General features: G+C 44.1%; 1 protein-coding gene across 2 annotated transcripts in view; it reads right to left on the bottom strand.

Annotated features, from left to right (window-relative positions):
* Positions 1–27372, bottom strand: part of LOC115459872 (aminopeptidase Ey-like) — a 327255-nt gene that overhangs the window by 214865 nt on the left and 85018 nt on the right. The window contains exons 16-19 of one of the 2 annotated variants that reach the window (XM_030189684.1): positions 17177–17287; positions 11080–11247; positions 6184–6324; positions 98–179 (exon numbers count right to left, since the gene is read on the bottom strand). The exons of the other annotated variant lie outside the window; for it this stretch is intronic. Coding sequence (XP_030045544.1) covers positions 98–179; positions 6184–6324; positions 11080–11247; positions 17177–17287 — 502 coding nt within the window. The remainder of the gene's footprint in view (positions 1–97; positions 180–6183; positions 6325–11079; positions 11248–17176; positions 17288–27372) is intronic. 2 annotated transcript variants of the gene reach the window in all.

Below are 27372 nucleotides of genomic sequence, written 5' to 3'. Positions count from 1 at the left end.
CAGACAACCCTAGTGCACTACAATGCCTGATCAACCATTGACTCTAGTCTAGAACCCTTTAACCAGGACATCCAGTCACAGACAGGACGGGCCTTACCTGCCTCAGGTCGTACGGTGTGGAAAATCTCCGTGTCACTCCTGTAATAAGGTTAGAGAAGGAGAAAGAACCTCCACCATACCTGGAAGTAAAAGGATACCATCAGAACTGATTTGTTTGATGGAAAATGGGGGAATCTTAGCAGATTTGGACAGTTTTAAGATATTGTTATGAACAGTGAAAGTACCTGTCTGTATGTAGCATGTAAACTGCTTTGGCTGTACCAAAGAAAGGCAGTTTATCAAAAATATAATAATAACGATAATAAGAAAAGAATTCATGGGATTTTGTATTAACTGTCGACTACAGGGGGTCATCTAGAATTGCTCAGAATGCTATGAGTTATATAAGAAAGCCATTTTCAAACAAATCGCCTAGGTGCAGGTACATAAATTTGAAAACTCAATTTAAGGGACCTTTCAACTAAAATCTGTTAAGTTTAGGGTTTAACATGTTATAATGCAGAATTTAAATACACGGCAAGTCAAAAATTAACGCTGCCTCAAGAAGGTCATGCGTTTAACATTCAGATTAACGCAGTTAACTTGCTCCCTGCTAATACAGAAGAACTCAGTGGTCCTTTTACCAAGCTAGGGGGAAAAAGGGCCCTGTGGTAGCAGCAGGGGCCATTTTTCCCACGCGCCAGGGCCCTTTTTAGCACAGTGGGTAAAAAGCCCCCAAAACAAAATGGCCATTTGGTAAGAAAAGTCTTACCGCATGGCCATGCGGCAGGGATCCCTTACCGTCACCCACTGAGGTGGAAGTAAGGGCTCCAGCGGTAACATGGCAGTAACTGGGCCGCACGCAGCAATGCTCAATTACCGCTGGGTTCCCCCTGGAAATGGCGCACACTCAACCCAGAACTACCGCTGGCAGCCATGTTGGGCCAGCGGTAGTCCCAGAATAGCAAGCGGTAAGTCCGCATTGGGCTTATTGCCGCGCTGTAAGAGAGTCCCTGAGTGCCTCCTACTTAGGAGATGGTACATGGTCTCATGTTAACCCTTTAGCATGTGGTAAATGTAATGTGCTATCTGGATAATGCTTCCACACCCACTCTGCCCATGCCATGCCCCCCGACAGAAAAATTCTAAAAAATTCAGTAACACATGGTTTAACATACAGAAACAGGCAAACTACCACAAAACCCCTTAACACAGTCACACAGTAGCCTGTTTCCCTGTGGCGTAGCTACAGGTGGGCCTGGGTGGGCTTTGACTCACCCAATTTAGACTCAGGCCCACCCAAAATTGGGGCAATCTTGCTATGGCTGGTGGAAATCCCCAAATCCTCACCAGCTGAAGATTTCCTCCTCCTCAGGCAGACAATGCTCTTCCAAGGGGCAGCTGGCACCACACACCTGCTCCTCTGCCCACGCTCAGTTTTCACCCAACTGGCATCAGCTCAAGTCAAAGTGCTGCTATCTGCTGTTTGGAAGAGAACTGGCTGCCCAAGGAGGAGGAATCTTCAACTGTGCAGTTTGGGGATCCCCACCAGCTCAGGTATTTCATATTTTGTGTTTGAGGTTAGGGGGAGAGGCAGAATGCAGAGAGAAGAACAGAAGGGGGTCAGGAGGGGCTGAATTCCATGCCCATCCATTTTGGGCTCAAGCCCACCCAAAATTGGCTGTCTGGCTATGCCCCTGCTGTTTCCACATGTTAACTGAGTGTTAAGTGTTCAAAATCTTTTAGTAAAAGGGCCTTTTAGTGCATTTTGTTTTGCAACCTCATCCATAACACATCCTGGGGATCTCTTCCCATGCCCTATGGAACTCTGGGCATTCTTTTATCCAGCCTCACTGAGGACAGTTTTCAAATAGTCAGTGAGCCCAGTTCAATTATTTCTCTGAGTATAAGCAGGATAGCAAGCCCTCACAGCAGTGGCGTACCAAGGGGGGGCGGTGGGGGGGTCCGCCCCGGGTGCATGCTGCTGGGGGGGGGGGGTGCCGCGCGCCTGTCAGCTCCACTCATTCCGTGCTCTCTCTGCCCCGGAACAGGTTACTTCCTGCTCTGGGGCAGAGGGAGCATGGAACGAGTGAAGCCGACAGGCGCGTGGCACCCCCCCCCCCCCAGCAGGTAAAAATGCACCCGGGGGAGGGGGTGTCCTTTCGCCGGGGGTGGGGGGTCGCGCTACCCCAGGTGTCAGCCACCCTAGGAACGCCACTGCCTCACAGCACGGATGATGACACCCACAGAGCCTGAACAAGAAGCTTCTCTGGCCTAAAATACATTCAAATCTTCTGAGTTGATCCACAGCCCATATGTGACACTTTCCATCTGCTCTGATCAGGACCACCTCAGACTTTACCTTTCTGCAGAGCAGTCAGATGTGAACCACTAAAGCTCACCTTAATCAAGGTATTTTCTTACACAAATTTGCACTTTTTTTGTGAGCTTGGAGGACAGTGCACATTGACATTGCACCTTATTGGAGCATGGTATTGAGAGCACTGAGACACTGTTTGATGGTGTCCTCGAAGTGCCTATGACATGTGGAGTGCTCATGCTCCTTGGTCCTGGAGAGGATGCAACAGCTTCCAAGGGCCTGATCCTGGCTTCCAATACTCCCCGGTAATTTATAGCTGGTCCTATTGCTTTCTCTTTGCTTTTGTTGATGGCAACCTTTGAGGAGCAGCTCATGAGGAGATTTGATGAGTGGATGGAAACCTTATTTGCTCAGCACAATGGTGCAGATTTGACACCATCAATGTCGATGCAGAGAGAGATCCAGCTAGTCCTTGAGATTCATGCACTGCTTGAAGGGGAGGCATCGACCCCAAGACCTCATTCTCTGCCACACCACTGTCAATTTCTAGTACATCAAGGGAGGAAGATTCACTGAGGCATCAGAGATCTTCAGTGTCTTGACTACCACGCCTGGACCTGACATTGGTCAGTAGATCGAGAAAGGTAGAGACCAGATTTCTCCTCTGGAGTACATTCTAGCACTGACTCTGAGCACTCCTGGGACTCTCATAATGAGCCAGATGTTTTCTCTGAAGCAGGTTGTTCAACTGGCCTACTTTCAAACCCACCTCCCCCACATTAAAGAAGAAAATCCTCATCAGAGGAGCTCTCATTCATTGACTTTGTGAGGGAAAAGGCTGAAGTCATTCCACTTTAGTTCAAGACAGAGGAGGAACCTAGAGCAGAAATCTGGACATCCTCCAGTTCCTCCCCCCCCCCCCCCCCCACCACAATGGTGCCTATTAACAAACATGTTGACTCTGTGAGGAGGACTTTGTATCTTGCTGCCCACAGAGAACATCTGCTACAGGTACGTAACTTGGTTTTACCAGGGAAATGGTTTGGAAAACTGTGCTCTGTGAGAACAATTTTGACATTGACTGCATCATTGCAAAGTTCACACACACATTTAGCTTGTGAGTTTTGCATTCGTTTTTAAAGTGAATGTATACCCATGCATTCACTTTAAAAAGTGCCTTAGGAAAAAGCCTCCACAGAAAACTGCACCTCCTTTTAACAACCAGTTTCTTGAAATACTTGTGGTAAAATAGCATGCATGAATGGTGTTAGTACACAGTGATGTGTGGTAATATACACTAGTAACGCTAGCTGTATATGTGTTGTTTCAGTCCCTGTTCTAATCCCAACCCTGAAAGTCCATTTATGCAGTGAAAACACTTTTCCCCATGAAGATGGTTTTAAAAATGACACACCCTGGAAAACACAATGAAAGTGAACAACTCCTTTACTGCTAAGCTATTAGGTGACTGTCAAGGCTATTTTCTTTGTAGACACTCTCTTGCTACAAATTAATATCTTACATTAGGGATGCAAGAGTTCAGGCTTCAAATGTCACAAACAGGTCAGGCTTTCAGGATATCCCTAATGAATAGCTAAGTACATAAGAACTGCCATACTGGGACAGTCCGAAGGTCCATCAAGCCCAGCATCCTGTTTCTAAGAGTGGCCAATCCAAATCACAAGTACCTGGCAAGATCCCCCCCCCCCCCCCCCCCCAAAATATATTTTATGCTGCTTATCTTAGAAATAAGCAGTGAATTTTCCCCAAGTCCATTTTAATAATGGTGTATGGACTTGTCCTTTTAGGAAGTCATCCTAACCTTTTTTAAACTCCGCTAAGCTAACTACTTTTACTACATTCTCTGGCAATGAATTCCAGAGTTTAATTACATGTTGAGTGAAGAAAAAGTTTCTCCAATTCGTTTTAAATTCACTATTTTGTAGCTTTATCGTGTGCCCCCTAGTCTTAGTATTTTTGGTAAATAGTAAACAAGCGATTCACATCTACCCGTTCCACTCCACTCATTATTTTATAGACCTCTATCATAAGAAGTACATAAGTAGATGTGAGATAGATTTCATACAGTGGCGGTAGTATCCATGCAGATTTATCTCATGCATATTCATTAAAAATAATCAGAACATTTGACCTGTTTGCAGCACTCAGGGCCTGTACTCGTGCATCCCTATCTTACATCCTCTACACTCGACAGAAACGGCACTCTCTAAAGTCTGTAATGACCTGTTCCTTGCCAAATCCAGAGGCCACTACTCCATCCTCATCCTCCTTGATCTATCCGCTGCTTTTGATACTGTCAATCATGATTTACTTCTTGCCACACTGTCCTCATTTGGGTTCCAGGGTTCTGTCCTCTCCTGGTTCTCCTCCTATCTCTCCCACCGCACCTTCAGAGTACACTCTCATGGATCTTCCTCCACCCCCATCCCGCTCTCTGTTGGAGTTCCCCAGGGATCTGTCCTTGGACCCCTTCTTTTTTCAATCTACACCTCTTCCCTGGGCTCACTGGTCTCATCTCATAGTTTCCAGTATCATCTTTATGCTGATGACACCCAGCTATATCTGTCCACACCAGACATCACCGCGGAGACCCAGGCCAAGGTATCGGCCTGCTTATCCGACATTGCTGCATGGATGTCCAACCGCCACCTGAAACTGAACATGTCCAAGACCGAGCTTATCGTCTTTCCACCAAAACCCACTTCTCCTCTTCCTCCGCTCTCTATCTCAGTTAATGGCACCCTCATCCTCCCCGTTTCATCTGCCCGCAACCTCGGAGTCATCTTCGACTCCTCCCTCTCCTTCTCTGCGCATATCCAGCAGATAGCCAAGACCTGTCGCTTCTTTCTCTTTAACATCAGCAAAATTCGCCCTTTCTTCTCTGAGCACACCACCCGTACTCTCGTGCACGCTCTCATTACCTCTCGCCTTGACTACTGCAACCTACTCCTTACTGGCCTCCCACTTAGCCATCTATCCCCCCTTCAATCTGTTCAGAACTCTGCTGCACGTCTTATATTCCGCCTGAACCGATATACTCATATCACCCCTCTTCTCAGGTCACTTCACTGGCTTCCAATCAGATACCGCATACAGTTCAAGCTTCTCCTTCTTACCTACAAATGCACTCAGTCTGCAGCCCCTCATTACCTCTCTACCCTCATTTCCCCTTACGTTCCCGCCCGTAACTTCCGCTCACAGGACAAATCCCTCCTCTCAGTACCCTTCTCCACCACCGCCAACTCCAGGCTCCGCTCATTCTGCCTCGCCTCACCCTATGCTTGGAACAACCTTCCTGAGCCCATACGCAGGGCCCCCTCCCTACCCATCTTCAAATCCTTGCTCAAAGCCCACCTCTTCAATGTTGCTTTCGGCACTTAACCTTTATACCTTTCAGGAAATCTAGACTGCCCCTACTTGACTGACCGTACATTTGTCTTTTAGATTGTAAGCTCCTTTGAGCAGGGACTGTCCTTCTATGTTAAATTGTACAGCGCTGCGTAACCCTAGTAGCGCTTTAGAAATGTCAAGTAGTAGTAGTAGTAAATCCTCTACTCCTTCTGAAAAATGACTAACACAGTTTACTTAGGTGTTATTGCATTGACTTGATTGACAAAGAGACAACAACCTCATTTTCAACTCTGCACTTGATGGATGTCATTGTTTCCGTCATCCAGCAGAAAGGACAATCTACACCTATAGCCTGTTTTCTCCATAGCAGTCCAGAGGAACGGGATTGGGACAAATACTTCTGTTTGTATAGTATCTGTGCCCTATGTAATAATGTGAAACAGGGTACTTACTGTGAAAAAAGCTCCTTCCAGTTAGAATTAACGAAATCCCAGGCTAGAGTCTGTCCTACAACATTACTTGCAATGGATGTGATGGTGGAAGTGGCATCTTGCCTCCGGATTTTCGTAGGATCCAAGGCATACTGGAGATATCTAAACAAAGGAATTGCAAATTAATGGACTTTTATTGAGAACAGAAATTGGAGTTAAATTGGGCTGGGAATGTGTGGACCAGTGTGACTCATCAGATGATAATCTCATCCCATGGCTTTTCCTACCATCTCTATGCTGATGACTCCCAAATCTACCTTTCTACCCCTGATATCTCACCTTGCATCCAAACCAAAGTTTCAGCGTGCTTGTCTGACATTGCTGTCTGGATGTCTCAACGCCACCTAAAATTAAACATGACCAAAACCGAGCTTCTCATTTTCCCCCCCAAACCCACCTCCCCGCTCCCCCCGTTTTCTATTTCTGTTGATGGCTCTCTCATTCTCCCTGTCTCCTCAGCTCGAAACCTTGGGGTCATCTTTGACTCTTCTCTCTCCTTCTCTGCTCATATCCAGCAGATTGCCAAGACCTGTCGTTTCTTTCTTTACAACATCCGTAAAATCCGCCCCTTTCTTTCCGAGCACTCTACCAAAACCCTCATCCACACCCTTGTCACCTCTCGTTTAGACTACTGCAATCTGCTTCTTGCTGGCCTCCCACTTAGTCACCTCTCCCCTCTCCAGTCGGTTCAAAACTCTGCTGCCTGTCTCATCTTCCGCCAGGGTCGCTTTACTCATACTACCCCTCTCCTCAAGACCCTTCACTGGCTCCCTATCCGTTTTCGCATCCTGTTCAAACTTCTTCTACTAACCTATAAATGTACTCACTCTGCTGCTCCCCAGTATCTCTCCACACTCGTCCATCCCTACACCCCTTCCCGTGCACTCCGCTCCATGGATAAATCCTTCTTATCTGTTCCCTTCTCCACTACTGCCAACTCCAGACTTCGCGCCTTTTGTCTCACTGCACCCTACGCCTGGAATAAACTTCCTGAGCCCCTACGTCTTGCCCCATCCTTGGCCACCTTTAAATCTAGACTGAAAGCCCACCTCTTTAACATTGCTTTTGACTCGTAACCACTTGTAACCACTCGCCTCCACCTACCCTCCTCTCTTCCTTCCCGTTCACATTAATTGATTTGATTTGCTTACTTTATTTATTTTTTGTCTATTAGATTGTAAGCTCTTTGAGCAGGAACTGTCTTTCTTCTATGTTTGTGCAGCGCTGCGTATGCTTTGTAGCGCTATAGAAATGCTAAATAGTAGTAGTAGTAGTAGTAGTAGTAGTAGTAATGATAGCTGAGGAGTTAACAATGGAAGGAAGGGGACATAATTTTCAAAAGATTTTACCCATGGAACAAAGCAGTTGCCTAGGTGAAACGGGGAGTGGTTTAATCTACACCACAAAGAGGCAGGATGGGGCAAGGGGAGGGAGGAGTCAGCAGATGATGTAAGAGGTTTTAATTTTGAAATCCTCACACGTGACATACAGGGCGGAACGTGCATTCTCTGTAAAGCAGGTGCAAAACCCATCGTCTGCTGGCCCCTGACAACTCAGTTGCAGGCTCACAGTTACAATGTATCCATAAGCTGGTAAGATTTGTATAAATTTTAAAAATTCCCTCTTCAGAATAGGGTATGGGAGGTGAAGGTATGGAGAGGGGAAAGGGGGTTGAGTCATTAGGTAACAGTGGGGGGGGGGGGGGGGGGGGGGGGGGGGGAGAGTTTGAGGAGAGTGTTTACAGTGTTACCAATTTTATAACTTAAAAATGGAGGTATCTTGAGCAGGTATTCTTATTTGGATGTTTGATATTGGATTTTACAAGTTGATATAAGACTAATTAGTTAATAAATTGTTTGTTTTGTGTAGACATGTTGATAGAGTGAAAGCTTGTACTTACTGCACTGTTGTAGACTGATGGCTTCTTAATAAAGACCCACTTCAAATGAAAAAAAACAAAAAATCCCTCTCCCTAGTGAGAATCAAGTGTCAAACAGGTTCTCTAGAAAAATGACACAAAACAGATTTACCCCCCCAATGAGTAAGGGTTGGCATGGTGCTTCCAGGTTGTGACTTGGGAGATTGATAATGCACCTTTTTTGTACATGAAAGGAAAACAAAATTGATATTTACCTTTCTTTGCTTGTACTTAAATTGAAATATTTTAATTTGAATGAAGCACACTATAAATGGAAAATTGTCGTGTACACTGTAATTCTATACATGGCACTCAAAATTTCATGAGCAAATTTGGGCACAAACCAAATGTAGACATGCAATATAATTGGCACATGAGCCAATCAGCACCAATAATTGGATGCCAATAATCAATTATCGGTGCTAATTGGCATTCATTTAAAATTTGCATGCGTGGGTGCAGTCATGGGAGGGGCATGGACAGATCAAGGGTGTTTCTGGAATTTGTGCGCAGTGTTACAGAATACGGGAGATCTGTACCAAATTTAGGCATGAGAATTTACACCAGGTTTCAGTTGGTGTAAGTCCTCGTGCTCAAAATTGGGGGCAGGTCCTGGTGCCAATCGATATTCTATAAACCACGTCCAACTCTTCAGTGCTGTTGATAGAATAGAACTTAGGACCTGTTTCTATATATGGCGCCTAAAATTAACATGCGTTAGGCAATCACGAACTCATCATGAACTCATGGGCGAATGCATTTCAACTAAAACTTAATGCAGAAAAAACACACTCTCATCCTCTCATCCCAATGTAACACAACCAAACCCACCAACATAACCACCCCAGATTACACCCTCCCTATCTCAGACAGCCTGAAAATTCTCAGAGTTACAATCGACCAAAATCTCACACTAGAGAACCAAGTGAAAGCCACTACAAAGAAAATGTTCCACTCAATGTGGAAGCTCATAAGTACATAAGTACATAAGTAGTGCCATACTGGGAAAGACCAAAGGTCCATCTAGCCCAGCATCCTGTCACCGACAGTGGCCAATCCAGGTCAAGGGCACCTGGCACGCTCCCCAAACGTAAAAACATTCCAGACAAGTTGTACCTAAAAATGAGGAATTTTTCCAGTCCATTTAATAGCGGTCTATGGACTTGTCCTTTAGGAATCTATCTAACCCCTTTTTAAACTCCGTCAAGCTAACCGCCCGTACCACGTTCTCCGGCAATGAATTCCAGAGTCTAATTACACGTTGGGTGAAGAAAAATTTTCTCCGATTCGTTTTAAATTTACCACACTGTAGCTTCAACTCATGCCCTCTAGTCCTAGTATTGCTCAAAATTGCTCAAAATTGAGGGCAGGTCCTGCTCAAACGATTGAAACCTTTTTCCCCGAGGGAAATATTTCGCAACTTGGTACAATTCATGGTACTAAGCCATCTAGATTACTGTAATGGAATCTATGCGGAATGTAAAGAAAAAATCTTAAAGAAACTCCAAACTGCTCAAAACACAGCAGCCAGGCTTATATTCGGAAAAACAAGATTCGAAAGCGCCAAACCTCTACGAGAAAAACTGCACTGGCTCCCAATCAAAGAACATATTGCGTTTAAAATCTGCACCTTGGTTCACAAAATCATCTACGGCAATGCCCCAGGATACATGACAGACCTCATAGACCTAGCAACCAGAAACACAACAAGATCAACATGGACATACCTAAATCTCCACAACCCAAGCTTCAAAGGACTCAAATACAAATCAACCTATGCATCCAGCTTCTCTTACATAAGCACACAACTATGGAATGCACAACTAATCGCCATGAAAACAACATACGACCACCTAAACTTCTGGAAACTGCTAAAGACTAACCTGTTCGAAAAGGCATACCCTAATGATCCAACCTAAATGCCTTAACCCCGCAACACAACAATATAAAAGTTCGTACTGGACATAACCTAACTCTTCCTCCTTATGATCCCCAATGTGTCTATCACACTTGATCATTACTCTACCATAACCTCACTTTGTATTTGTTCATACCGGTATTGGCGATCGCCTCTACTGTACTATATAAGCCACAGTGAACCTGCAAATAGGTGGGAAAATGTGGGATACAAATGTAACAAATAAATAAATGAATATACTGTGCATAAATGTACATGCAATATTTAGAATACGCTTAGGCATAGTTCATAAGCATAAATCTGCGCACATCCATTACACCAACAAAAAGCTGGTGTAAATCCCTGCACATACATTTACACGCACCAGCCCATATTTTATAATAACGCGTGTAGATTTTGGAATGCCCACAAAATACCTATTTCCATGGCCCCCTAACCACGCCCCTTTTTGCCTGCATGCGTTAGAATTTAGGTGCAGTACATGACAAAATATGCTTAGCAATATACGTGCATAAAATCTAATTTTTGCCAATTAGTGCTTGTTAAGAGCTGTTATTAACGCTTAATAGCTTGTTAAAACAATTAATCTACATGTGTAGTTATAGAATATGCCTAGATTTACGTGCAGAACCGTGCATAACGCTAGGCATGCTATATAGAATCTAGGGGTTAGTGCTAATTTTTAGCGTTTGGTGCATGCTAGGGTTTACTACTTGCTCGTTAATGGCTCGTTTTTGGCTCGTTAAAGGCTCGTTCAGTTTAGTGCATCTGGCCCCAAGTCCTTAGTGCACAGACCATAACACAGTCCAGATTTTGTTACAGAATAAGCTTCTAGTGCATGACCTTGAGGCACCTATATGGAGGTGCCCAGTTATAGAATACTTTCACAGGGCTTAACACTTTAAATTAGAGTGTATTGTACACTCTGACTGAAGTAATTCAGAATAGATTCCACACAGTGACTGCATATGTCTGCCTTCTACTTGTCCCTTTTCTTCCTCCTTCAGTTATTCATCCCCACCTGTTTAAGATCCAGGGCTGCTTGCTACAGGCCAAAGCTGATCGAAGTTTATCTGCCTCTGCTGCAACAGTTGCTTTCTGGAACATTTCCCAGGCAAAGTCCCACTCTTTTTCTCCACCTGTTGCTATAGCGCTGCAGTAAATGGAGGACCTCAGATTTGGGTGAATGCTACAAGAAAGAAGAGGTTCATGGTCAGTTAAGGATTTATGCTTGGACCTATGCTTGATGTCTGAAGAGAATTTGAACTTCATTAATCTAAATCCAGTCCTTAGGATGCACCAAGCCAATCTGGTTTTCAAGAAATCCACAATGAATACACATGAGAAAGATTTGCATCCAATGGAAGCAGTGTGTGCAGATCTATCTCATGAATATTCATGGTGGATATCCTGAAAACCTGCATGGCTGGGCGTGTCCTGAGGTCAGGATTGAGAACTTCTGATCTAAACGAGGAAGTGACTGACCTGTAGGAGGCCCCGTTCATAACAATCTCAGACACTGTGAAACAGTTTCAAAGTCATCTTCATTGGAGAAGCCCTTCCAAATTGCCCTCACTCTTCACCACACCTTGCTATTTCTATATATTTCTCAGGCATCAACTTCATAGATGTTCTCTGTGTGTTTGATTGCTGTCCTATTTGAAGATTTAGTGTTCCTTTCTCTCTTTGACTTAGTCTGTATACCACCTTGGCCCTTCCATCAGTAAAGACAGTATAGAAAACACAAATAAAGTGTAAACTGTAGATATCAAGACTTCTCTTGCTATCTACAGTGGTGGAAATAAGTATTTGATCCCTTGCTGATTTTGTAAGTTTGCCCACTGACAAAGACATGAGCAGCCCATAATTGAAGGGTAGGTTATTGGTAACAGTGAGAGATAGCACATCACAAATTAAATCCGGAAAATCACATTGTGGAAAGTATATGAATGTATTTGCATTCTGCAGAGGGAAATAAGTATTTGATCCCCCACCAACCAGTAAGAGATCTGGCCCCTACAGACCAGGTAGATGCTCCAAATCAACTCGTTACCTGCATGACAGACAGCTGTCGGCAATGGTCACCTGTATGAAAGACACCTGTCCACAGACTCAGTGAATCAGTCAGACTCTAACCTCTACAAAATGGCCAAGAGCAAGGAGCTGTCTAAGGATGTCAGGGACAAGATCATACACCTGCACAAGGCTGGAATGGGCTACAAAACCATCAGTAAGACGCTGGGCGAGAAGGAGACAACTGTTGGTGCCATAGTAAGAAAATGGAAGAAGTACAAAATGACTGTCAATCGACAAAGATCTGGGGCTCCACGCAAAATCTCACCTCGTGGGGTATCCTTGATCATGAGGAAGGTTAGAAATCAGCCTACAACTACAAGGGGGGAACTTGTCAATGATCTCAAGGCAGCTGGGACCACTGTCACCACGAAAACCATTGGTAACACATTACGACATAACGGATTGCGATCCTGCAGTGCCCGCAAGGTCCCCCTGCTCCGGAAGGCACATGTGACGGCCCGTCTGAAGTTTGCCAGTGAACACCTGGATGATGCCGAGAGTGATTGGGAGAAGGTGCTGTGGTCAGATGAGACAAAAATTGAGCTCTTTGGCATGAACTCAACTCGCCGTGTTTGGAGGAAGAGAAATGCTGCCTATGACCCAAAGAACACCGTCCCCACTGTCAAGCATGGAGGTGGAAATGTTATGTTTTGGGGGTGTTTCTCTGCTAAGGGCACAGGACTACTTCACCGCATCAATGGGAGAATGGATGGGGCCATGTACCGTACAATTCTGAGTGACAACCTCCTTCCCTCCGCCAGGGCCTTAAAAATGGGTCGTGGCTGGGTCTTCCAGCACGACAATGACCCAAAACATACAGCCAAGGCAACAAAGGAGTGGCTCAGGAAGAAGCACATTAGGGTCATGGAGTGGCCTAGCCAGTCACCAGACCTTAATCCCATTGAAAACTTATGGAGGGAGCTGAAGCTGCGAGTTGCCAAGCGACAGCCCAGAACTCTTAATGATTTAGAGATGATCTGCAAAGAGGAGTGGACCAAAATTCCTCCTGACATGTGTGCAAACCTCATCATCAACTACAGAAGATGTCTGACCGCTGTGCTTGCCAACAAGGGTTTTGCCACCAAGTATTAGGTCTTGTTTGCCAGAGGGATTAAATACTTATTTCCCTCTGCAGAATGCAAATAAATTCATATACTTTCCACAATGTGATTTTCCGGATTTAATTTGTGATGTGCTATCTCTCACTGTTACCAATAACCTACCCTTCAATTATGGGCTGCTCATGTCTTTGTCAGTGGGCAAACTTACAAAATCAGCAAGGGATCAAATACTTATTTCCCCCACTGTAGGTGGGCTGGAGCCTGGAGATCAGCTGAACAGGTGCCGTCTGCGGTGGTATGCTACAAGATGACTCACACAGTAGAAAACATGTGAAAAAAGGCTGCTGCAGTGTGTGCACTTGGGTGGGCGGGCCTGAGCCGAAATTGGATGACCCTTCAATTATGGGCTGCTCATGTCTTTGTCAGTGGGCAAACTTACAAAATCAGCAAGGGATCAAATACTTATTTCCACCACTGTATATCCCCTTTTTTTCATCAAAAATACAAAATTTCAAGCCTGGCCCTGTGACTGGATGATAATGCCACCCATAGGTCCTGGGTTTGGTTCTTGGGACAGATCTTTTTTCTCTTCAGGACAGTCAGGCCTAGGAAGTGGTCAGAATCCCTGGAGGGGTTCTCAGTCATAGTGCAATGGTGACATCTAGTGGCTCGATTTAAGGTCCATATTAGCTAAATTTGGGATAGAGTTAAACCAAGGACTGTCACTAAGGGGGTCTTTTACTAAAGCTTAGCTTAAATTAAAACTGAATTATTTTGAAAGATTTTGACTTAATGTTAATTTTTAGATCTTTTTAAGTTTCTTTTTTATTTCTATTTGTATTGTATGCATATTCTTCTGTTACTGTCTGGACTCTAAGAGGGAGAAAGCCATGTAGAAATGTCACTTTAGATTATATTAGATTAGAGAACAAGATACAAGCTATTAATCAGATGCCAATTCCCATACTCTCCTACAACTTTGGAACTGTAGACAGGCCTGTTAAAGATCTCAGCAAACTGGATATGCAAAAGACCCCCTGAGATGGCTGAGCTCAGTTTGGATGGGAAGGATGTAAAATGAATAGCTGTGAATGAAGGGACACAGCACTGTAGCCCAACAGCAGTCATTCTGATTGAATTGGAAACCCAAAGGAACAAAAGAAAGCAGCCATATCAATATACATACATATGAGAGGGCGTGAATTGCTATTTTGAAGTTATGCTTAAACTCACCTTATTTACTAAGCACTGTTATACAGTTCCCTTGATGGAAACCAGCAGCTGGGAAGGTGCTTAAGACGTGAGAGTTGAAATCTTTTCTACTTAACTGACTTTCTCCTTGAACTCCTTTGATTCCAGGAATTCTCTAGAAGGTCAGTGCAATATTGTATTTTTTAAAATTATTTTAATATAATCTGTTTACCTGTGTTAATCTGTACCAGAACACCAAGTTTTAATACATTTTTAATAAAGCAAATCAAATGCTAAAAGTAAACTGGAAAACATTTTTACCAGAATAAATTAAGACAACTGACTTGTACAGTGGTGGAAATAAGTATTTGATCCCTTGCTGATTTTGTAAGTTTGCCCACTGACAAAGACATGAGCAGCCCATAATTGAAGGGTAGGTTATTGGTAACAGTGAGAGATAGCACATCACAAATTAAATCCGGAAAATCACATTGTGGAAAGTATATGAATGTATTTGCATTCTGCAGAGGGAAATAAGTATTTGATCCCCCACCAACCAGTAAGAGATCTGGCCCCTACAGACCAGGTAGATGCTCCAAATCAACTCGTTACCTGCATGACAGACAGCTGTCGGCAATGGTCACCTGTATGAAAGACACCTGTCCACAGACTCAGTGAATCAGTCAGACTCTAACCTCTACAAAATGGCCAAGAGCAAGGAGCTGTCTAAGGATGTCAGGGACAAGATCATACACCTGCACAAGGCTGGAATGGGCTACAAAACCATCAGTAAGACGCTGGGCGAGAAGGAGACAACTGTTGGTGCCATAGTAAGAAAATGGAAGAAGTACAAAATGACTGTCAATCGACAAAGATCTGGGGCTCCACGCAAAATCTCACCTCGTGGGGTATCCTTGATCATGAGGAAGGTTAGAAATCAGCCTACAACTACAAGGGGGGAACTTGTCAATGATCTCAAGGCAGCTGGGACCACTGTCACCACGAAAACCATTGGTAACACATTACGACATAACGGATTGCAATCCTGCAGTGCCCGCAAGGTCCCCCTGCTCCGGAAGGCACATGTGACAGCCCGTCTGAAGTTTGCCAGTGAACACCTGGATGATGCCGAGAGTGATTGGGAGAAGGTGCTGTGGTCAGATGAGACAAAAATTGAGCTCTTTGGCATGAACTCAACTCGCCGTGTTTGGAGGAAGAGAAATGCTGCCTATGACCCAAAGAACACCGTCCCCACTGTCAAGCATGGAGGTGGAAATGTTATGTTTTGGGGGTGTTTCTCTGCTAAGGGCACAGGACTACTTCACCGCATCAATGGGAGAATGGATGGGGGCCATGTACCGTACAATTCTGAGTGACAACCTCCTTCCCTCCGCCAGGGCCTTAAAAATGGGTCGTGGCTGGGTCTTCCAGCACGACAATGACCCAAAACATACAGCCAAGGCAACAAAGGAGTGGCTCAGGAAGAAGCACATTAGGGTCATGGAGTGGCCTAGCCAGTCACCAGACCTTAATCCCATTGAAAACTTATGGAGGGAGCTGAAGCTGCGAGTTGCCAAGCGACAGCCCAGAACTCTTAATGATTTAGAGATGATCTGCAAAGAGGAGTGGACCAAAATTCCTCCTGACATGTGTGCAAACCTCATCATCAACTACAGAAGACGTCTGACCGCTGTGCTTGCCAACAAGGGTTTTGCCACCAAGTATTAGGTCTTGTTTGCCAGAGGGATTAAATACTTATTTCCCTCTGCAGAATGCAAATAAATTCATATACTTTCCACAATGTGATATTCCGGATTTAATTTGTGATGTGCTATCTCTCACTGTTACCAATAACCTACCCTTCAATTATGGGCTGCTCATGTCTTTGTCAGTGGGCAAACTTACAAAATCAGCAAGGGATCAAATACTTATTTCCACCACTGTATGTTGTCTGCAGAATTTTGCAGATCCCAGAGATTATCTGCTATTCAGAAGAATCAGAACATTCTGGAAGACATTTCTTTTTTTTTTCCAGTTTCATTATTTTTTTATTAATTTTAAATATAACATCCATCCAAATACAGTACAGAATACAGTAAACTTCCATTCCATGAGAAGAACCATATGATAACAAACATATAACTAGATTATTGTCAAAGTTCAAAAATTCGAACTAAGTATACAACAGGTATACAAAAATGGAAGTTGTATAAAAAAATGATAACTTAAAAGGAAAGACTAGGGACAGAGGGGAAAATTAAGAAAGGGAAGAAAGGGGGAAAAGGGGAATCATAATATTGTGCACAGATGGCTAACTAGTAGAATTTGATTCCAAATATTGCTGCAATGTGAAGCAAACTTTATGACGAGACATCTGGAAATGACCAATCTTGGCCGTACAATGTTTATGGATTTGTAAAACATTATTCCACCAAAAATGCAGATTAAGTTGTGAATTATTCTTCCAATTGGATAATATATATTTGAGAGTTATTGCTATCAACGTGTCAAAAGTTTAGAGTCATACCCATCCAACGAGTGATCCAATGTTATAGACCCAAATATTATCTTTGAACAGTTAGAATTTCAGTGAAATTAAATAGAGAGGAGCGAATTTGCCGTACTTTGGACCAAAATCGGTTAGTATTATAGCATTCAAAGAGTAAATGGAGAAGAGTCCCTTGATGTTCCTTACATGACCAACACAAATTATCTTTCAACAAACCTGCAACAAGGAAGACATTTCTAACTGTATTCAAGCTACTTATGTACTTTTATAACTGTACTCACGTGTTATTGCTAGAATCATTCATCCAGTGTTCAAATAAACCAGAAGCTAATGTTTGACACTCTTGAATATCATTAGAACACGCTGTATTGATGGCATTCACTTCATTATACCTGGGCAAGGAAATAGTTTAAACTGTAGTTAATAACATCCGAAACAGACTAAGGGCCCTGTTTTTTAAAGCACGCTAGCGTTTTTAGTGCGCACTAAAATTTTATCACGCACTAACACTAGAGACACCCATATATTCCTATGGGTGTCTCTAGCATTAGCACGCTAAAAATGATAGCGCATCTATATTGCGGCTTAGTAAAAAGGGCCCTTAATATCTACTGTTAAGTTCAAACGTTGTTTTACATAAGAATAAAGACTAGCCATTAACACCCCTTCCCCCATCCCTCTTCACAAGTGTCTTATTTTTCTTGTGAATGACTACTCTGAACACTCATATGCTGAATCCCATTGGGTCACCAGTTGGCTTCCATGAAAAATTGCTTGTAGATGACTTGAAGTTCTATAGTTCCAGAGGCCGACAGTTAGCAGAAGAACTCTGTATAGTGACAGCATCTCAATGACATTAAGATAATTTGTGGCCTGGACAAATGTGCTAAGGCAATTGTCCATAGAGGAACACTGTCAGGTCTTTCATTCTGGTGCTGTAATAAAGTTATTTTGATTTCTTCTCCCTGGTGGATTGTCATTATGTCATCCTGTGCTCCTGCTTTGGCTTCTTTTAATTCAATTTCCTTCTCCCAGATTTACATCTAAGCTGTTAGAAACCCAGACCATGGTTTTTCCTTCTTTTAAAGCTTTAAAGTACAAAAAGATGTTGGAATCATCATTTTCTTATAAGGCAGTTCAAATTTGGAATAATCTCTTCTAAGAGACGAAGAAACAATCATCTTACTTTAAAAAAGAAATAAAACTGAATTATTTTGAAAAATTTTGACTTAATGTTAATTTTTTAGATCTTTTTAAGTTTTTTTTTTAATTTCTATTTGTATTCTTTGTATATTCTTCTGTTACTGTATACCATTCTGGACTCTAAGAAGGAGAAAGCAGTCTAGAAATGTCACTTTAGATTAGATTAGATCACAGAACAAGATACAAGCTATTAATCAGATAACAATTCCCATACTCTTCTATAACTTTGGAACTGTAGACAGGCCTGTTAAAGATCTCAGCAAACTGTATATACAAACAAGAAAACTTCTTCATGCCCACACAGTAATTTATAAGAATCAATGTATACTGAGATTGTACATTCCTCAGGCCAAAGGGGGAATGGTCCTCAGAGATAGATATGCATGCATAGAGCTTTTATCATAGGCTTCCAGGTCTATTTAACAGTTGCAACAGATCCAAACATGCAAAAGGTATTGAAGTATGAAAGTAAATGTCCAGAATCTGTCATCATTAAACTTGTACAAGCATTCCGATGAGTAGAAGGCATGAGTGAGAATCCACCAAAACACAAAGGGAAGGAAGCAGAATTTGCAAAACAAGAGAAAAAAAAATTCTTTCAAGAGTCAGATCGGCAAACAAGGAATAGCAAATGGCAAATGTATAAAAACAGTTGGAAATCCATGAAAGGTAATTCTGTAAGGCGTGCCTACGTTTATAAAATGGTGGCACTTACTTGTGGAATTGGTGTCGGTAATTGGCTCATTTGCATTTAAGTGCTTGGCACTATTCTATAAAATTGGTGTGCAACTTGCATAGCGTGTAACTGAAAGTGGGTGGAACATGAATGTGTCACCATATAATGCGCACTTATAGAGTTCTCTTAGTTGTGTGAGCTAAATAGTGCACTTAGGTACAGCAATTTACGACAGTCATTAACCTGGCATACTACTACTACTACTATTTAGCATTTCTATAACGCTACAAGGCTTACGCAGCGCTGCACAAACATAGAAGAAAGACAGTCCCTACTAAAAGAGCTTACAATCTAATAGACAAAAAATAAAGTAAGCAAATCAAATCAATTAATGTGTATAGGAAGGAGGAGAGGAGGGTAGGTGGAGGCGAGTGGTTACAAGTGGTTACGAGTCAAAAGCAATGTTAAAGAGGTGGGCTTTCAGTCTAGATTTAAAGGTGGCCAAGGATGGGGCAAGACGTAGGGGCTCAGGAAGTTTATTCCAGGTGTAGGGTGCAGCGAGACAGAAGGCGCGAAGTCTGGAGTTGGCAGTAGTGGAGAAGGAAACAGATAAGAAGGATTTATCCATGGAGCGGAGTGCATGGGGTGTAGGGAAGGACGAGTGTGGAGAGATACTAGGGAGCAGCAGAGTAAGTACATTTATAGGTTAGTAGAAGAAGTTTGAACAGGATGCGAAAATGGATAGGGAGCCAGTGAAGTAACTTGAGGAGAGGGGTAATATGAGTAAAGCGACCCTGGCGGAAGACGAGACAGGCAGCAGAGATTTGAACCAATTGGAGAGGGGAGAGGTGACTAAGTGGGAGGCCAGCAAGAAGCAGATTGCAGTAGTCTAAACGAGAGGTGACAAGGGTGTGGATGAGGGTTTTGGTAGAGTGCTCGGAAAGAAAGGGGCGGATTTTACGGATGTTGTAAAGAAAGAAACGACAGGTCTTGGCGATCTGCTGGATATGAGCAGAGAAGGAGAGAGAAGAGTCAAAGATGACCCCAAGGTTTCGAGCTGAGGAGAAAGGGAGAATGAGAGAGCCATCAACAGAAATAGAAAACGGGGGGAGTGGGGAGGTGGGTTTGGGGGGGAAAATGAGAAGCTTGGTTTTGGTCATGTTTAATTTCAGGTGGCTTTGAGACATCCAGACAGCAATGTCAGACAAGCACGCTGAAACTTTGGTTTGGATGCAAGGTGAGATATCAGGGGTAGAAAGGTAGATTTGGGAGTCATCAGCATAGAGATGGTAGAAAAAGCCATGGGTTGAGATTAATGAACCAAGGGAAGAAGTGTAGATAGAAAAGAGGAGGGGACCAAGAACAGAACCCTGAGGTACGCTGACAGGCAGAGGGATAGAAGTAGAAGAGGATCCACCAGAGTGAACACTGAAGGTGCGGAGGGAGAGGTAGGAAGAGAACCAGGAAAGGACAGAGCCCTGGAATCCAAGTGAGGACAGGGTATTGAGGAGTATGCTGTGATCGACAGTGTCAAAAGCAGCGGAAAGATCAAGAAGAATGAGTATGGAATAGAGACCTCTGGATTTAGCCAGTAATAGGTCATTGGAGACTTTAGTAAGCGCAGTTTCGGTTGAGTGGAGAGGGTGAAAACCAGATTGTAGTGGGTCAAGAATAGCATGTGAGAAGAGAAAATCAAGGCAGCAGTGGTGAACAGCACGCTCAAGTAATTTGGAGAGAAAAGGGAGGAGGGAGATGGGTCGGTAATTAGAGGGACAAGTAGGGTCGAGTGAAGGCTTCTTAAGGAGAGGTGTGACCACAGCATGTTTAAAGGCAGCAGGGACAGTTGCAGTGGAAAGTGAGAGGTTGAGAATGTGACAGATAAAAGGAATAAGAGCAGGTGAGATGGCATTAAGAAGGTGGGTGGGAATGGGATCAGAGGAACAGGTGGTACATTTTGAGGAAGAAAGGAGAAGTGTAGTTTCCTCTATAGTAACTTCAGGAAAGGAGGAAAGGGAATGAGGGGAAGGAGAGAGAGGGGAACGGACTAGTGGAGGGAGAGGTGGCGAGGTAGAGAATTCAAGGTTTATCTTTTGAACCTTGTCGTGAAAGAATTCAGCAAGGGTCTGAGGAGATAATGAAGGGGGAGTTGGGGGAGGGGGCATCTAAGTTTCGCCATGCCAAAGCCACTTTGTACTTCTATTCTGTAATGGGTTAGGCATATCTCAATGCTGCTACAGAATTGACACTAAGCACGCCTCATTGTGGTGCTTTAATTTAGGCATCACTTTATAGAAATGCCCCCAACATGTTACTCCAGGAACCATACGTAGATCAAACACAGATACATGAATGGTTACAGAGAGGTGAGCGAAAACAAAAGAATGAAAACTTAATAGTTGAGCCCAGGACAGTGGATTGCAGATGATATGGTTGACAGCAAGCATAGAAAAAACTGGGAAAACTGGCATATGTAGATTCTGTATGGATAAGCTGGAAAAAGTTATGCATCTCGTAGCTGGCTGGCAAGTTCTGATGGGAAAAGATTTGTATATGGAAAGCTCAATAAGGTCATCTTTGATCCATTAGAAATTGTAAACAGTGCAACACTGCTGTACCAAAAAAGCATTGGGAACACAATCCTAACAGAATTATGGAAAATGAAAAGGTTATGATCACCTGGGGCATTCCAACTTCAACTGATAAAATGCTCAATGCAAGAAAACCAGGCATTGTAGTAAAGGAGAAAAACACAAGAGCAGCATCGATAATAAAGGTCTCAGTACCAAGTGATAATTCCATGCATCGAATGGAAAAAGAGATCTTCAACTACCAAGCAACACAGTCAGAGACCAAAAAAATGTGGCAGGTAGATATACTCTCCATCATATTGTCTGCCACAGGCTTGATTAAAAGGAAATTTCACGAACATCTTGATAAGTTGCCCATACAAATTAGCACATCGCATGAGCTCCAGAAGGAGGCTCTCTGGCATGATGCAAGTACTGTAGCAAGTATTAGCAGTACATTTGAAAGACTGATCTCATACTCCACAATTACCCTGGCTTAAGATCAAGGTCCATTATTGTCGTGGTATGTATAAAACTAACGCATTTGGAGACATTGCCCCCAAAAGAAACCTTAAGGTCAACTATCGAAAAAAATGTTCCATTTTGTATCCCACTTTGAAGTTGTAAATGGAATAGAATATGAAATGACAGAAATTGAAAAAAAGATAATAAAGAATGATCGCATATAGGAAAAATAAGTCTGGTTAGTAAATGAGATATCCTACATTCTAAGGTCTAGAGCATTCCATCATTCATAGTAACATGAGTAACATAGTAGATGACGGCAGAAAAAGACCTGCACGGTCCATCCAGTCTGCCCAACAAGATAAACTCATATGTGCTACTTTTTGTGTATACCTTACCTTGATTTGTATCTGCCATTTTTAGGGCACAGACCATAGAAGTCTTGCCCAACACTAGCCCCACCTCCCTACCACCAGCCCCGCATCCCCCCACTGGCTCTGCCATCCAATCTCCACTAAGCTTCTGAGGATCCATTCCTTCTGAACAGGATTCCTTTATGTTTATCCCATGCATGTTTGAATTTTTTATCGTTTTCATCTCCACCACCTCCCACGGGAGGGCATTCCAAGTATCCACCACTCTCTCTGTGAAAAAATACTTCCTAACATTTTTCTTGAGTCTGCCCCCCTTCAATCTCATTTCATGTTCTCTAGTTCTACTGCCTTCCCATCTACGGAAAAGGTTCGTTTGCGGATTAATACCTTTCAAATATTTGAACGTCTGTATCATATCACCCTTGTTTCTCCTTTCCTCCAGGGTATACATGTTCAGGTCAGCAAGTCTCTCCTCATACGACTTGTAATGCAAATCCCATACCATTCTCGTAGCTTTTCTTTGCACCACTTCAATTCTTTTTACATCCTTAGCAAGATACAGCCTCCAAAACTGAACACAATACTCCAGGTGGGGCCTCACCAATGACTTATACAGGGGCATTAAAACCTCTTTTCTTCTGCTAGTCACACCCTTCTCTATACAGCCTAGCAACCTTCTAGTTACAGCCACCGCCTTGTCACACTGTTTCGTCGCCTTCAGATCCTCAGATACTATCACTCCAAGATCCCTCTCCCCGTCCGTACATATCAGACTCTCACCGCCTAACACAAACGTCTCCCGTGGATTTCTACTCCCTAAGTGCATCACTTTGCATTTCTTCACATTGAATTTTAATTGCCAAACCTTAGACCATTCTTCTAGCTTCCGCAGATCCTTTTTCATGTTTTCCACTCCCTCCCAGGTGTCCACTCTGTTACAAATCTTAGTATCATCTGCAAAAAGGCAAACTTTACCTTCTAACCCTTCGGAAATGGCACTCCACTACTCACCTTTCCCTCATCCGAGCAAATTCCATTAACCACCACCCTCTGGCGTCTGTCCGTCAGCCAGTTCCTAATCCAGTTCACCACTTCAGGTCCTATCTTCAGCCTGTCCAGTTTATTTAAGAGCCTCCTGTGGGAACCGTGTCAAAAGCTTTGCTGAAATCTAAGTAGACTACGTCTATAGCAAGTCCATGATTCAATTCTCCAGTCACCCAGTCAAAGAATTCAATGAGATTTGTTTGGCACGATTTCCCTTTGGTAAAACCATGTTGTCTCGGATCTTGCAACTTATTGGCTTCCAGGAAATTCAAGGAAGCCAATAAGTTGCAAGATCCGAGACAACACGGTACAAAGTTAAAGTATCCTCATACAGCAGGTGATAAATAAACAGTGATGTGTCTGAAAATGCAAGTCACAGAGAATCACAGACACAGCCTAAAATATGTCACTACATCTTTCTTCTCTTTTTTTCTGTTTTCATGACTTCCACAACCCTAGCTTTGCTATGTCAGTCTACAGTTCCACATTTTTTGATTCTATAGTGAATTTAAACCAAAGATTTGACAACTGAGGTAAACCAGGAGCTTAACTAGCTAATTAGATCTATTTTAGACTAGTTGATTGTAGGAATGTGCTGTCATTTGCAACAGCATATGAAAAGTAAACAAAAGTAATACCAAAGTATCGGCCTGCTTATCCGACATTGCTGCCTGGATGTCCAACCGCCACCTGAAACTGAACATGGCCAAGACTGAACTTATTGTTTTCCCACCCAAACCCACTTCTCCTCTCCCTTCACTCTCTATCTCAGTTGATAACACCCTCATCATCCCCGTCTTATCTGCCCGCAACCTTGGTGTCATCTTCGACTCCTCCCTCTCCTTCTCTGCACATATCCAGCAGATAGCCAAGACCTGTCGCTTCTTCCTCTACAACATTAGCAAAATTCGCCCCTTCCTCTCTGAGCACACCACCCGAACTCTCATCCACTCTCTCATTACCTCTCGCCTTGACTATTGCAACCCAGGGGCGTAGCTACGGGTGGGCCTGGCTGGGCCCAGGCCCACCCAATTTCGGCCCAGGCCCACCCAGCGCCCGCCCCAGCACCCATTGCCGGCCACTGCTGCTTTTCCTGTTGAGCAGCAGGGCCGGCGCTACAAAAAGAAGAAGCGCTAACGGCGCTAAGGAAGACGAAAAATGTTTAAAAAAAAAAAAAAAGCGCAGCACCGGCAGGCACTGTCTAGGCAGCCTTGAGGCATTGGCTGCTGGCTCGCAGGCTCCTCCCGTCTCCTACGTCACTGCAGTGACTTAGAGACGGGAGGAGCCTAAGAGCCAGCAGCCAATGCCTCAAGGCTGCCTATTAGACAGTGCCTGCCGGTGCCGCGCTTTTTTTTTTTTTTTTACATTTTTCGTCTTCCTTAGCGCCGTTAGCGCTTCTTCTTTTTGAGCGCCGGCCCTGCTGCTCAACAGGAAAAGCAGCAGTGGCCTGCAATGGGAGCTGGGGCGGGCGCTGGCATGCAGGGCGGGCCTCGTCGAAGAAAAGAGGGAAAACATGGAAGGATGGGGAGAAAGAGGGAAAACATGGAAGGATGGGGAGAAAAGAGGGAAAACAGATGGAAGGATGGCAGAGAATGAGGGAAAACATGGAAGGATGGCAGAGAAGAGGGAAAACATGGAAGGATGGGGAGAAAGAGGGAAAATAGATGGAAGGATGGCAGAGAAAGAGGGAAAACAGATGGAAGGATGGCAGAGAATGAGGGAAAACATGGAAGGATGGCAGAGAAAGAGGGAAAACATGGAAGGATGGGGAGAAAGAGGGAAAACATGGAAGGATGGGGAGAAAAGAGGGAATACAGATGGAAGGATGGCAGAGAATGAGGGAAAACATGGAAGGATGGCAGAGAAAGAGGGAAAACAGATGGAAGGATGGGGAGAGAAAGAGGGAAAACGGATGATGGGGAGAGAGACTCTGGATGGAAGGATGGGGAGAGACTGGAAGGATGCAGAGAGAAAGGGGAGAGACTGGAAGGATGTGGAGAGAGAAGGGACACTGAACAGAAAAGGGTAGAGTGATACAGAGACACTGGTTAGAAAGAGGGAGAGAGAGACAGATGGAAGGATCAGGAGAGAGGGTAGATGGATGGAAGGATGGGGAGAGAAAGAGGGAAGACGCTGGATGGAAGGGTAGGGAGAAAGAGGTGACACTGAACGGAAGGATGCAGAAAGAAAGAGGGGAGACTACTGGAAGGATGGGGCGAGAAAGGGGAGACTGGAAGGATGAGGAGAGAAAGAAGAGAGCTGCTGGACGGAAAAGGAGAGTAGTGAAAGACTGGAGAATAAGAGGAAGGGGCATGGGGAGAACAAGGGTGAGAAAAAGATGAAAAGCCATAAGTAGATGAAGGAAATGAAAGAATGGATAGTAAGAATGAATTAAATCAGGACAGAGAGAGAGAGGCAGAAAAATATTGAAGAAAGCAAAGAAAAAGGAGAGAAAAATGAGAAATGGCCAGGAAACCATGTCAGAAGAGTTAAGTGAAAACGAAGGAAAGCAGAATCTAGAGACTGGGAGCGACACAATGAGAAAAAGTAAATGGTCATACAAGAAAGGTAAAGAAAATAATTTTATTTTTAATTTAGGATAAAGTAATATGGTACCTGTGTTAATGAAGTTTCAGAGACCAATACTTCCTTCCTTAGGTCAGGCCAGGATACCGTAACAGCATTATACTGACCTGAGGCAGGAGGTTTTGGCCTCTGAAAGCTCACTGAAAAGGGTGTTAGGCTATTAAATAAATTTTCTGAAATCTGATGCACTGAAAAGCAGCACTTTACCCTGTGTGACAAATGCATCTGATTAGCGTGACTAAATTTTGCTGGGGGAGGGGGGGTAGAGAGAAAATTTTGTGCCCACCCACTTTGGGTTCAGGCCCATCCAAAATTGGCAGTCTGGCTACGCCACTGGATTAGAAGGCAGTAAATGTTCCCCACATTAAAGTTTTACAGGTTCTGCTCACTGTTCCTTCTAAGGTAAGCAGGAATCCTCCACCTACAGTCCTGTCAGTGTGTGTGTGTGTGTGTGTGTGTGGGAGGGGGGGGAACTCTGTTTCACTATCATATTTTCAATAGTGAGGGACAGGCAAGCTCTGCAGGACTCTAGAACCTGCCTGAACCTAGCAATTGAAAACACAATATTGCAGTGGGGTAGGAAGGCGGGGGGCGGTCCGCCCCGGGTGCACGACGCTGGGGGGGTGTCGGCTCCGCTGGTTCCCTGCTCTCTCTGCCCCGGAACAGGTTACTTCCTGTTCCGGGGCAGAGAGAGCAGGGAACCAGCGGAGCCGGCGCAGCTCCCAGCGACGTACACTCAGGGCGGAGTGGCCCTCCCACCCGTCCTCTATCTTACGCCAGTGGTAAGAATGCGCTCCGGGGGAGGGTGCACGCGCTGTGGGGGGGTGCGCAGCGGCGACCCGCCCCGGGTGTCAGCCGCCCTCGCTACGGCACTGCAATATTGAAGCACCACCCCCACCCTGGCAGCAATGCAGCTGGAAGACTCCCGCTCAGCTTAGAGGGAACAGTGGTTCCATTTGCTACTGGGAACATTAGTTCACAACCTGCAAGAAATAAACTAGAAATATGGGGGTCAATATTCAAAGCTAGAAATGGTGCCTAGTTGGTTAAATTGCATCTTCAGAGCTAACTGGTCAAATTCAGTAGCACTTAACCAGTTAGTGCCATTGAAAATGTCCGGTTAGCACCCAACTCAAAAGTGGCTATTTGGGGGGTGTTCTGGGGGCGGAGTTAGCACTTGCCTGGTTAAGTGCAGATATTCAGCACTTAACTGGTCAAGGTCACTGCATAAACGTTAGTCCTATCTTTGTGCGGTAATGTGCTGAATATCACATTTAACTGACTATGGTATCACCAGCTCTGTAAACCTGGAAATTCAATGCCAGAGCCTGGACATGTCTTAGCTAAATCTGGGATTATCACATGGGAAAGTCCCATGTTAGAACCACTGGTTCCCTCTAAGCTGAGCGGGAGTCCTCCAGCTTCATTGCTACCAGTAGGGGGTGGTGCTTCAACATTTTGTTTTCAATTACTAAGGACAAGCAGGTTTCCTGGAGTCCTGCAGAGCTTGCCTGTCCCACACTATTGAAAATGTGATGGTGAAACAGCACCCCCTGCTGGCA

Source organism: Microcaecilia unicolor, chromosome 1 (genome assembly GCF_901765095.1).
Source record: "Microcaecilia unicolor chromosome 1, aMicUni1.1, whole genome shotgun sequence".
Taxonomy (NCBI): Eukaryota; Metazoa; Chordata; class Amphibia; order Gymnophiona; family Siphonopidae; genus Microcaecilia; species Microcaecilia unicolor.
The sequence above is the reverse complement of the archived record's forward strand: the minus strand, read 5'-3'. Positions and strand labels throughout refer to the sequence as shown.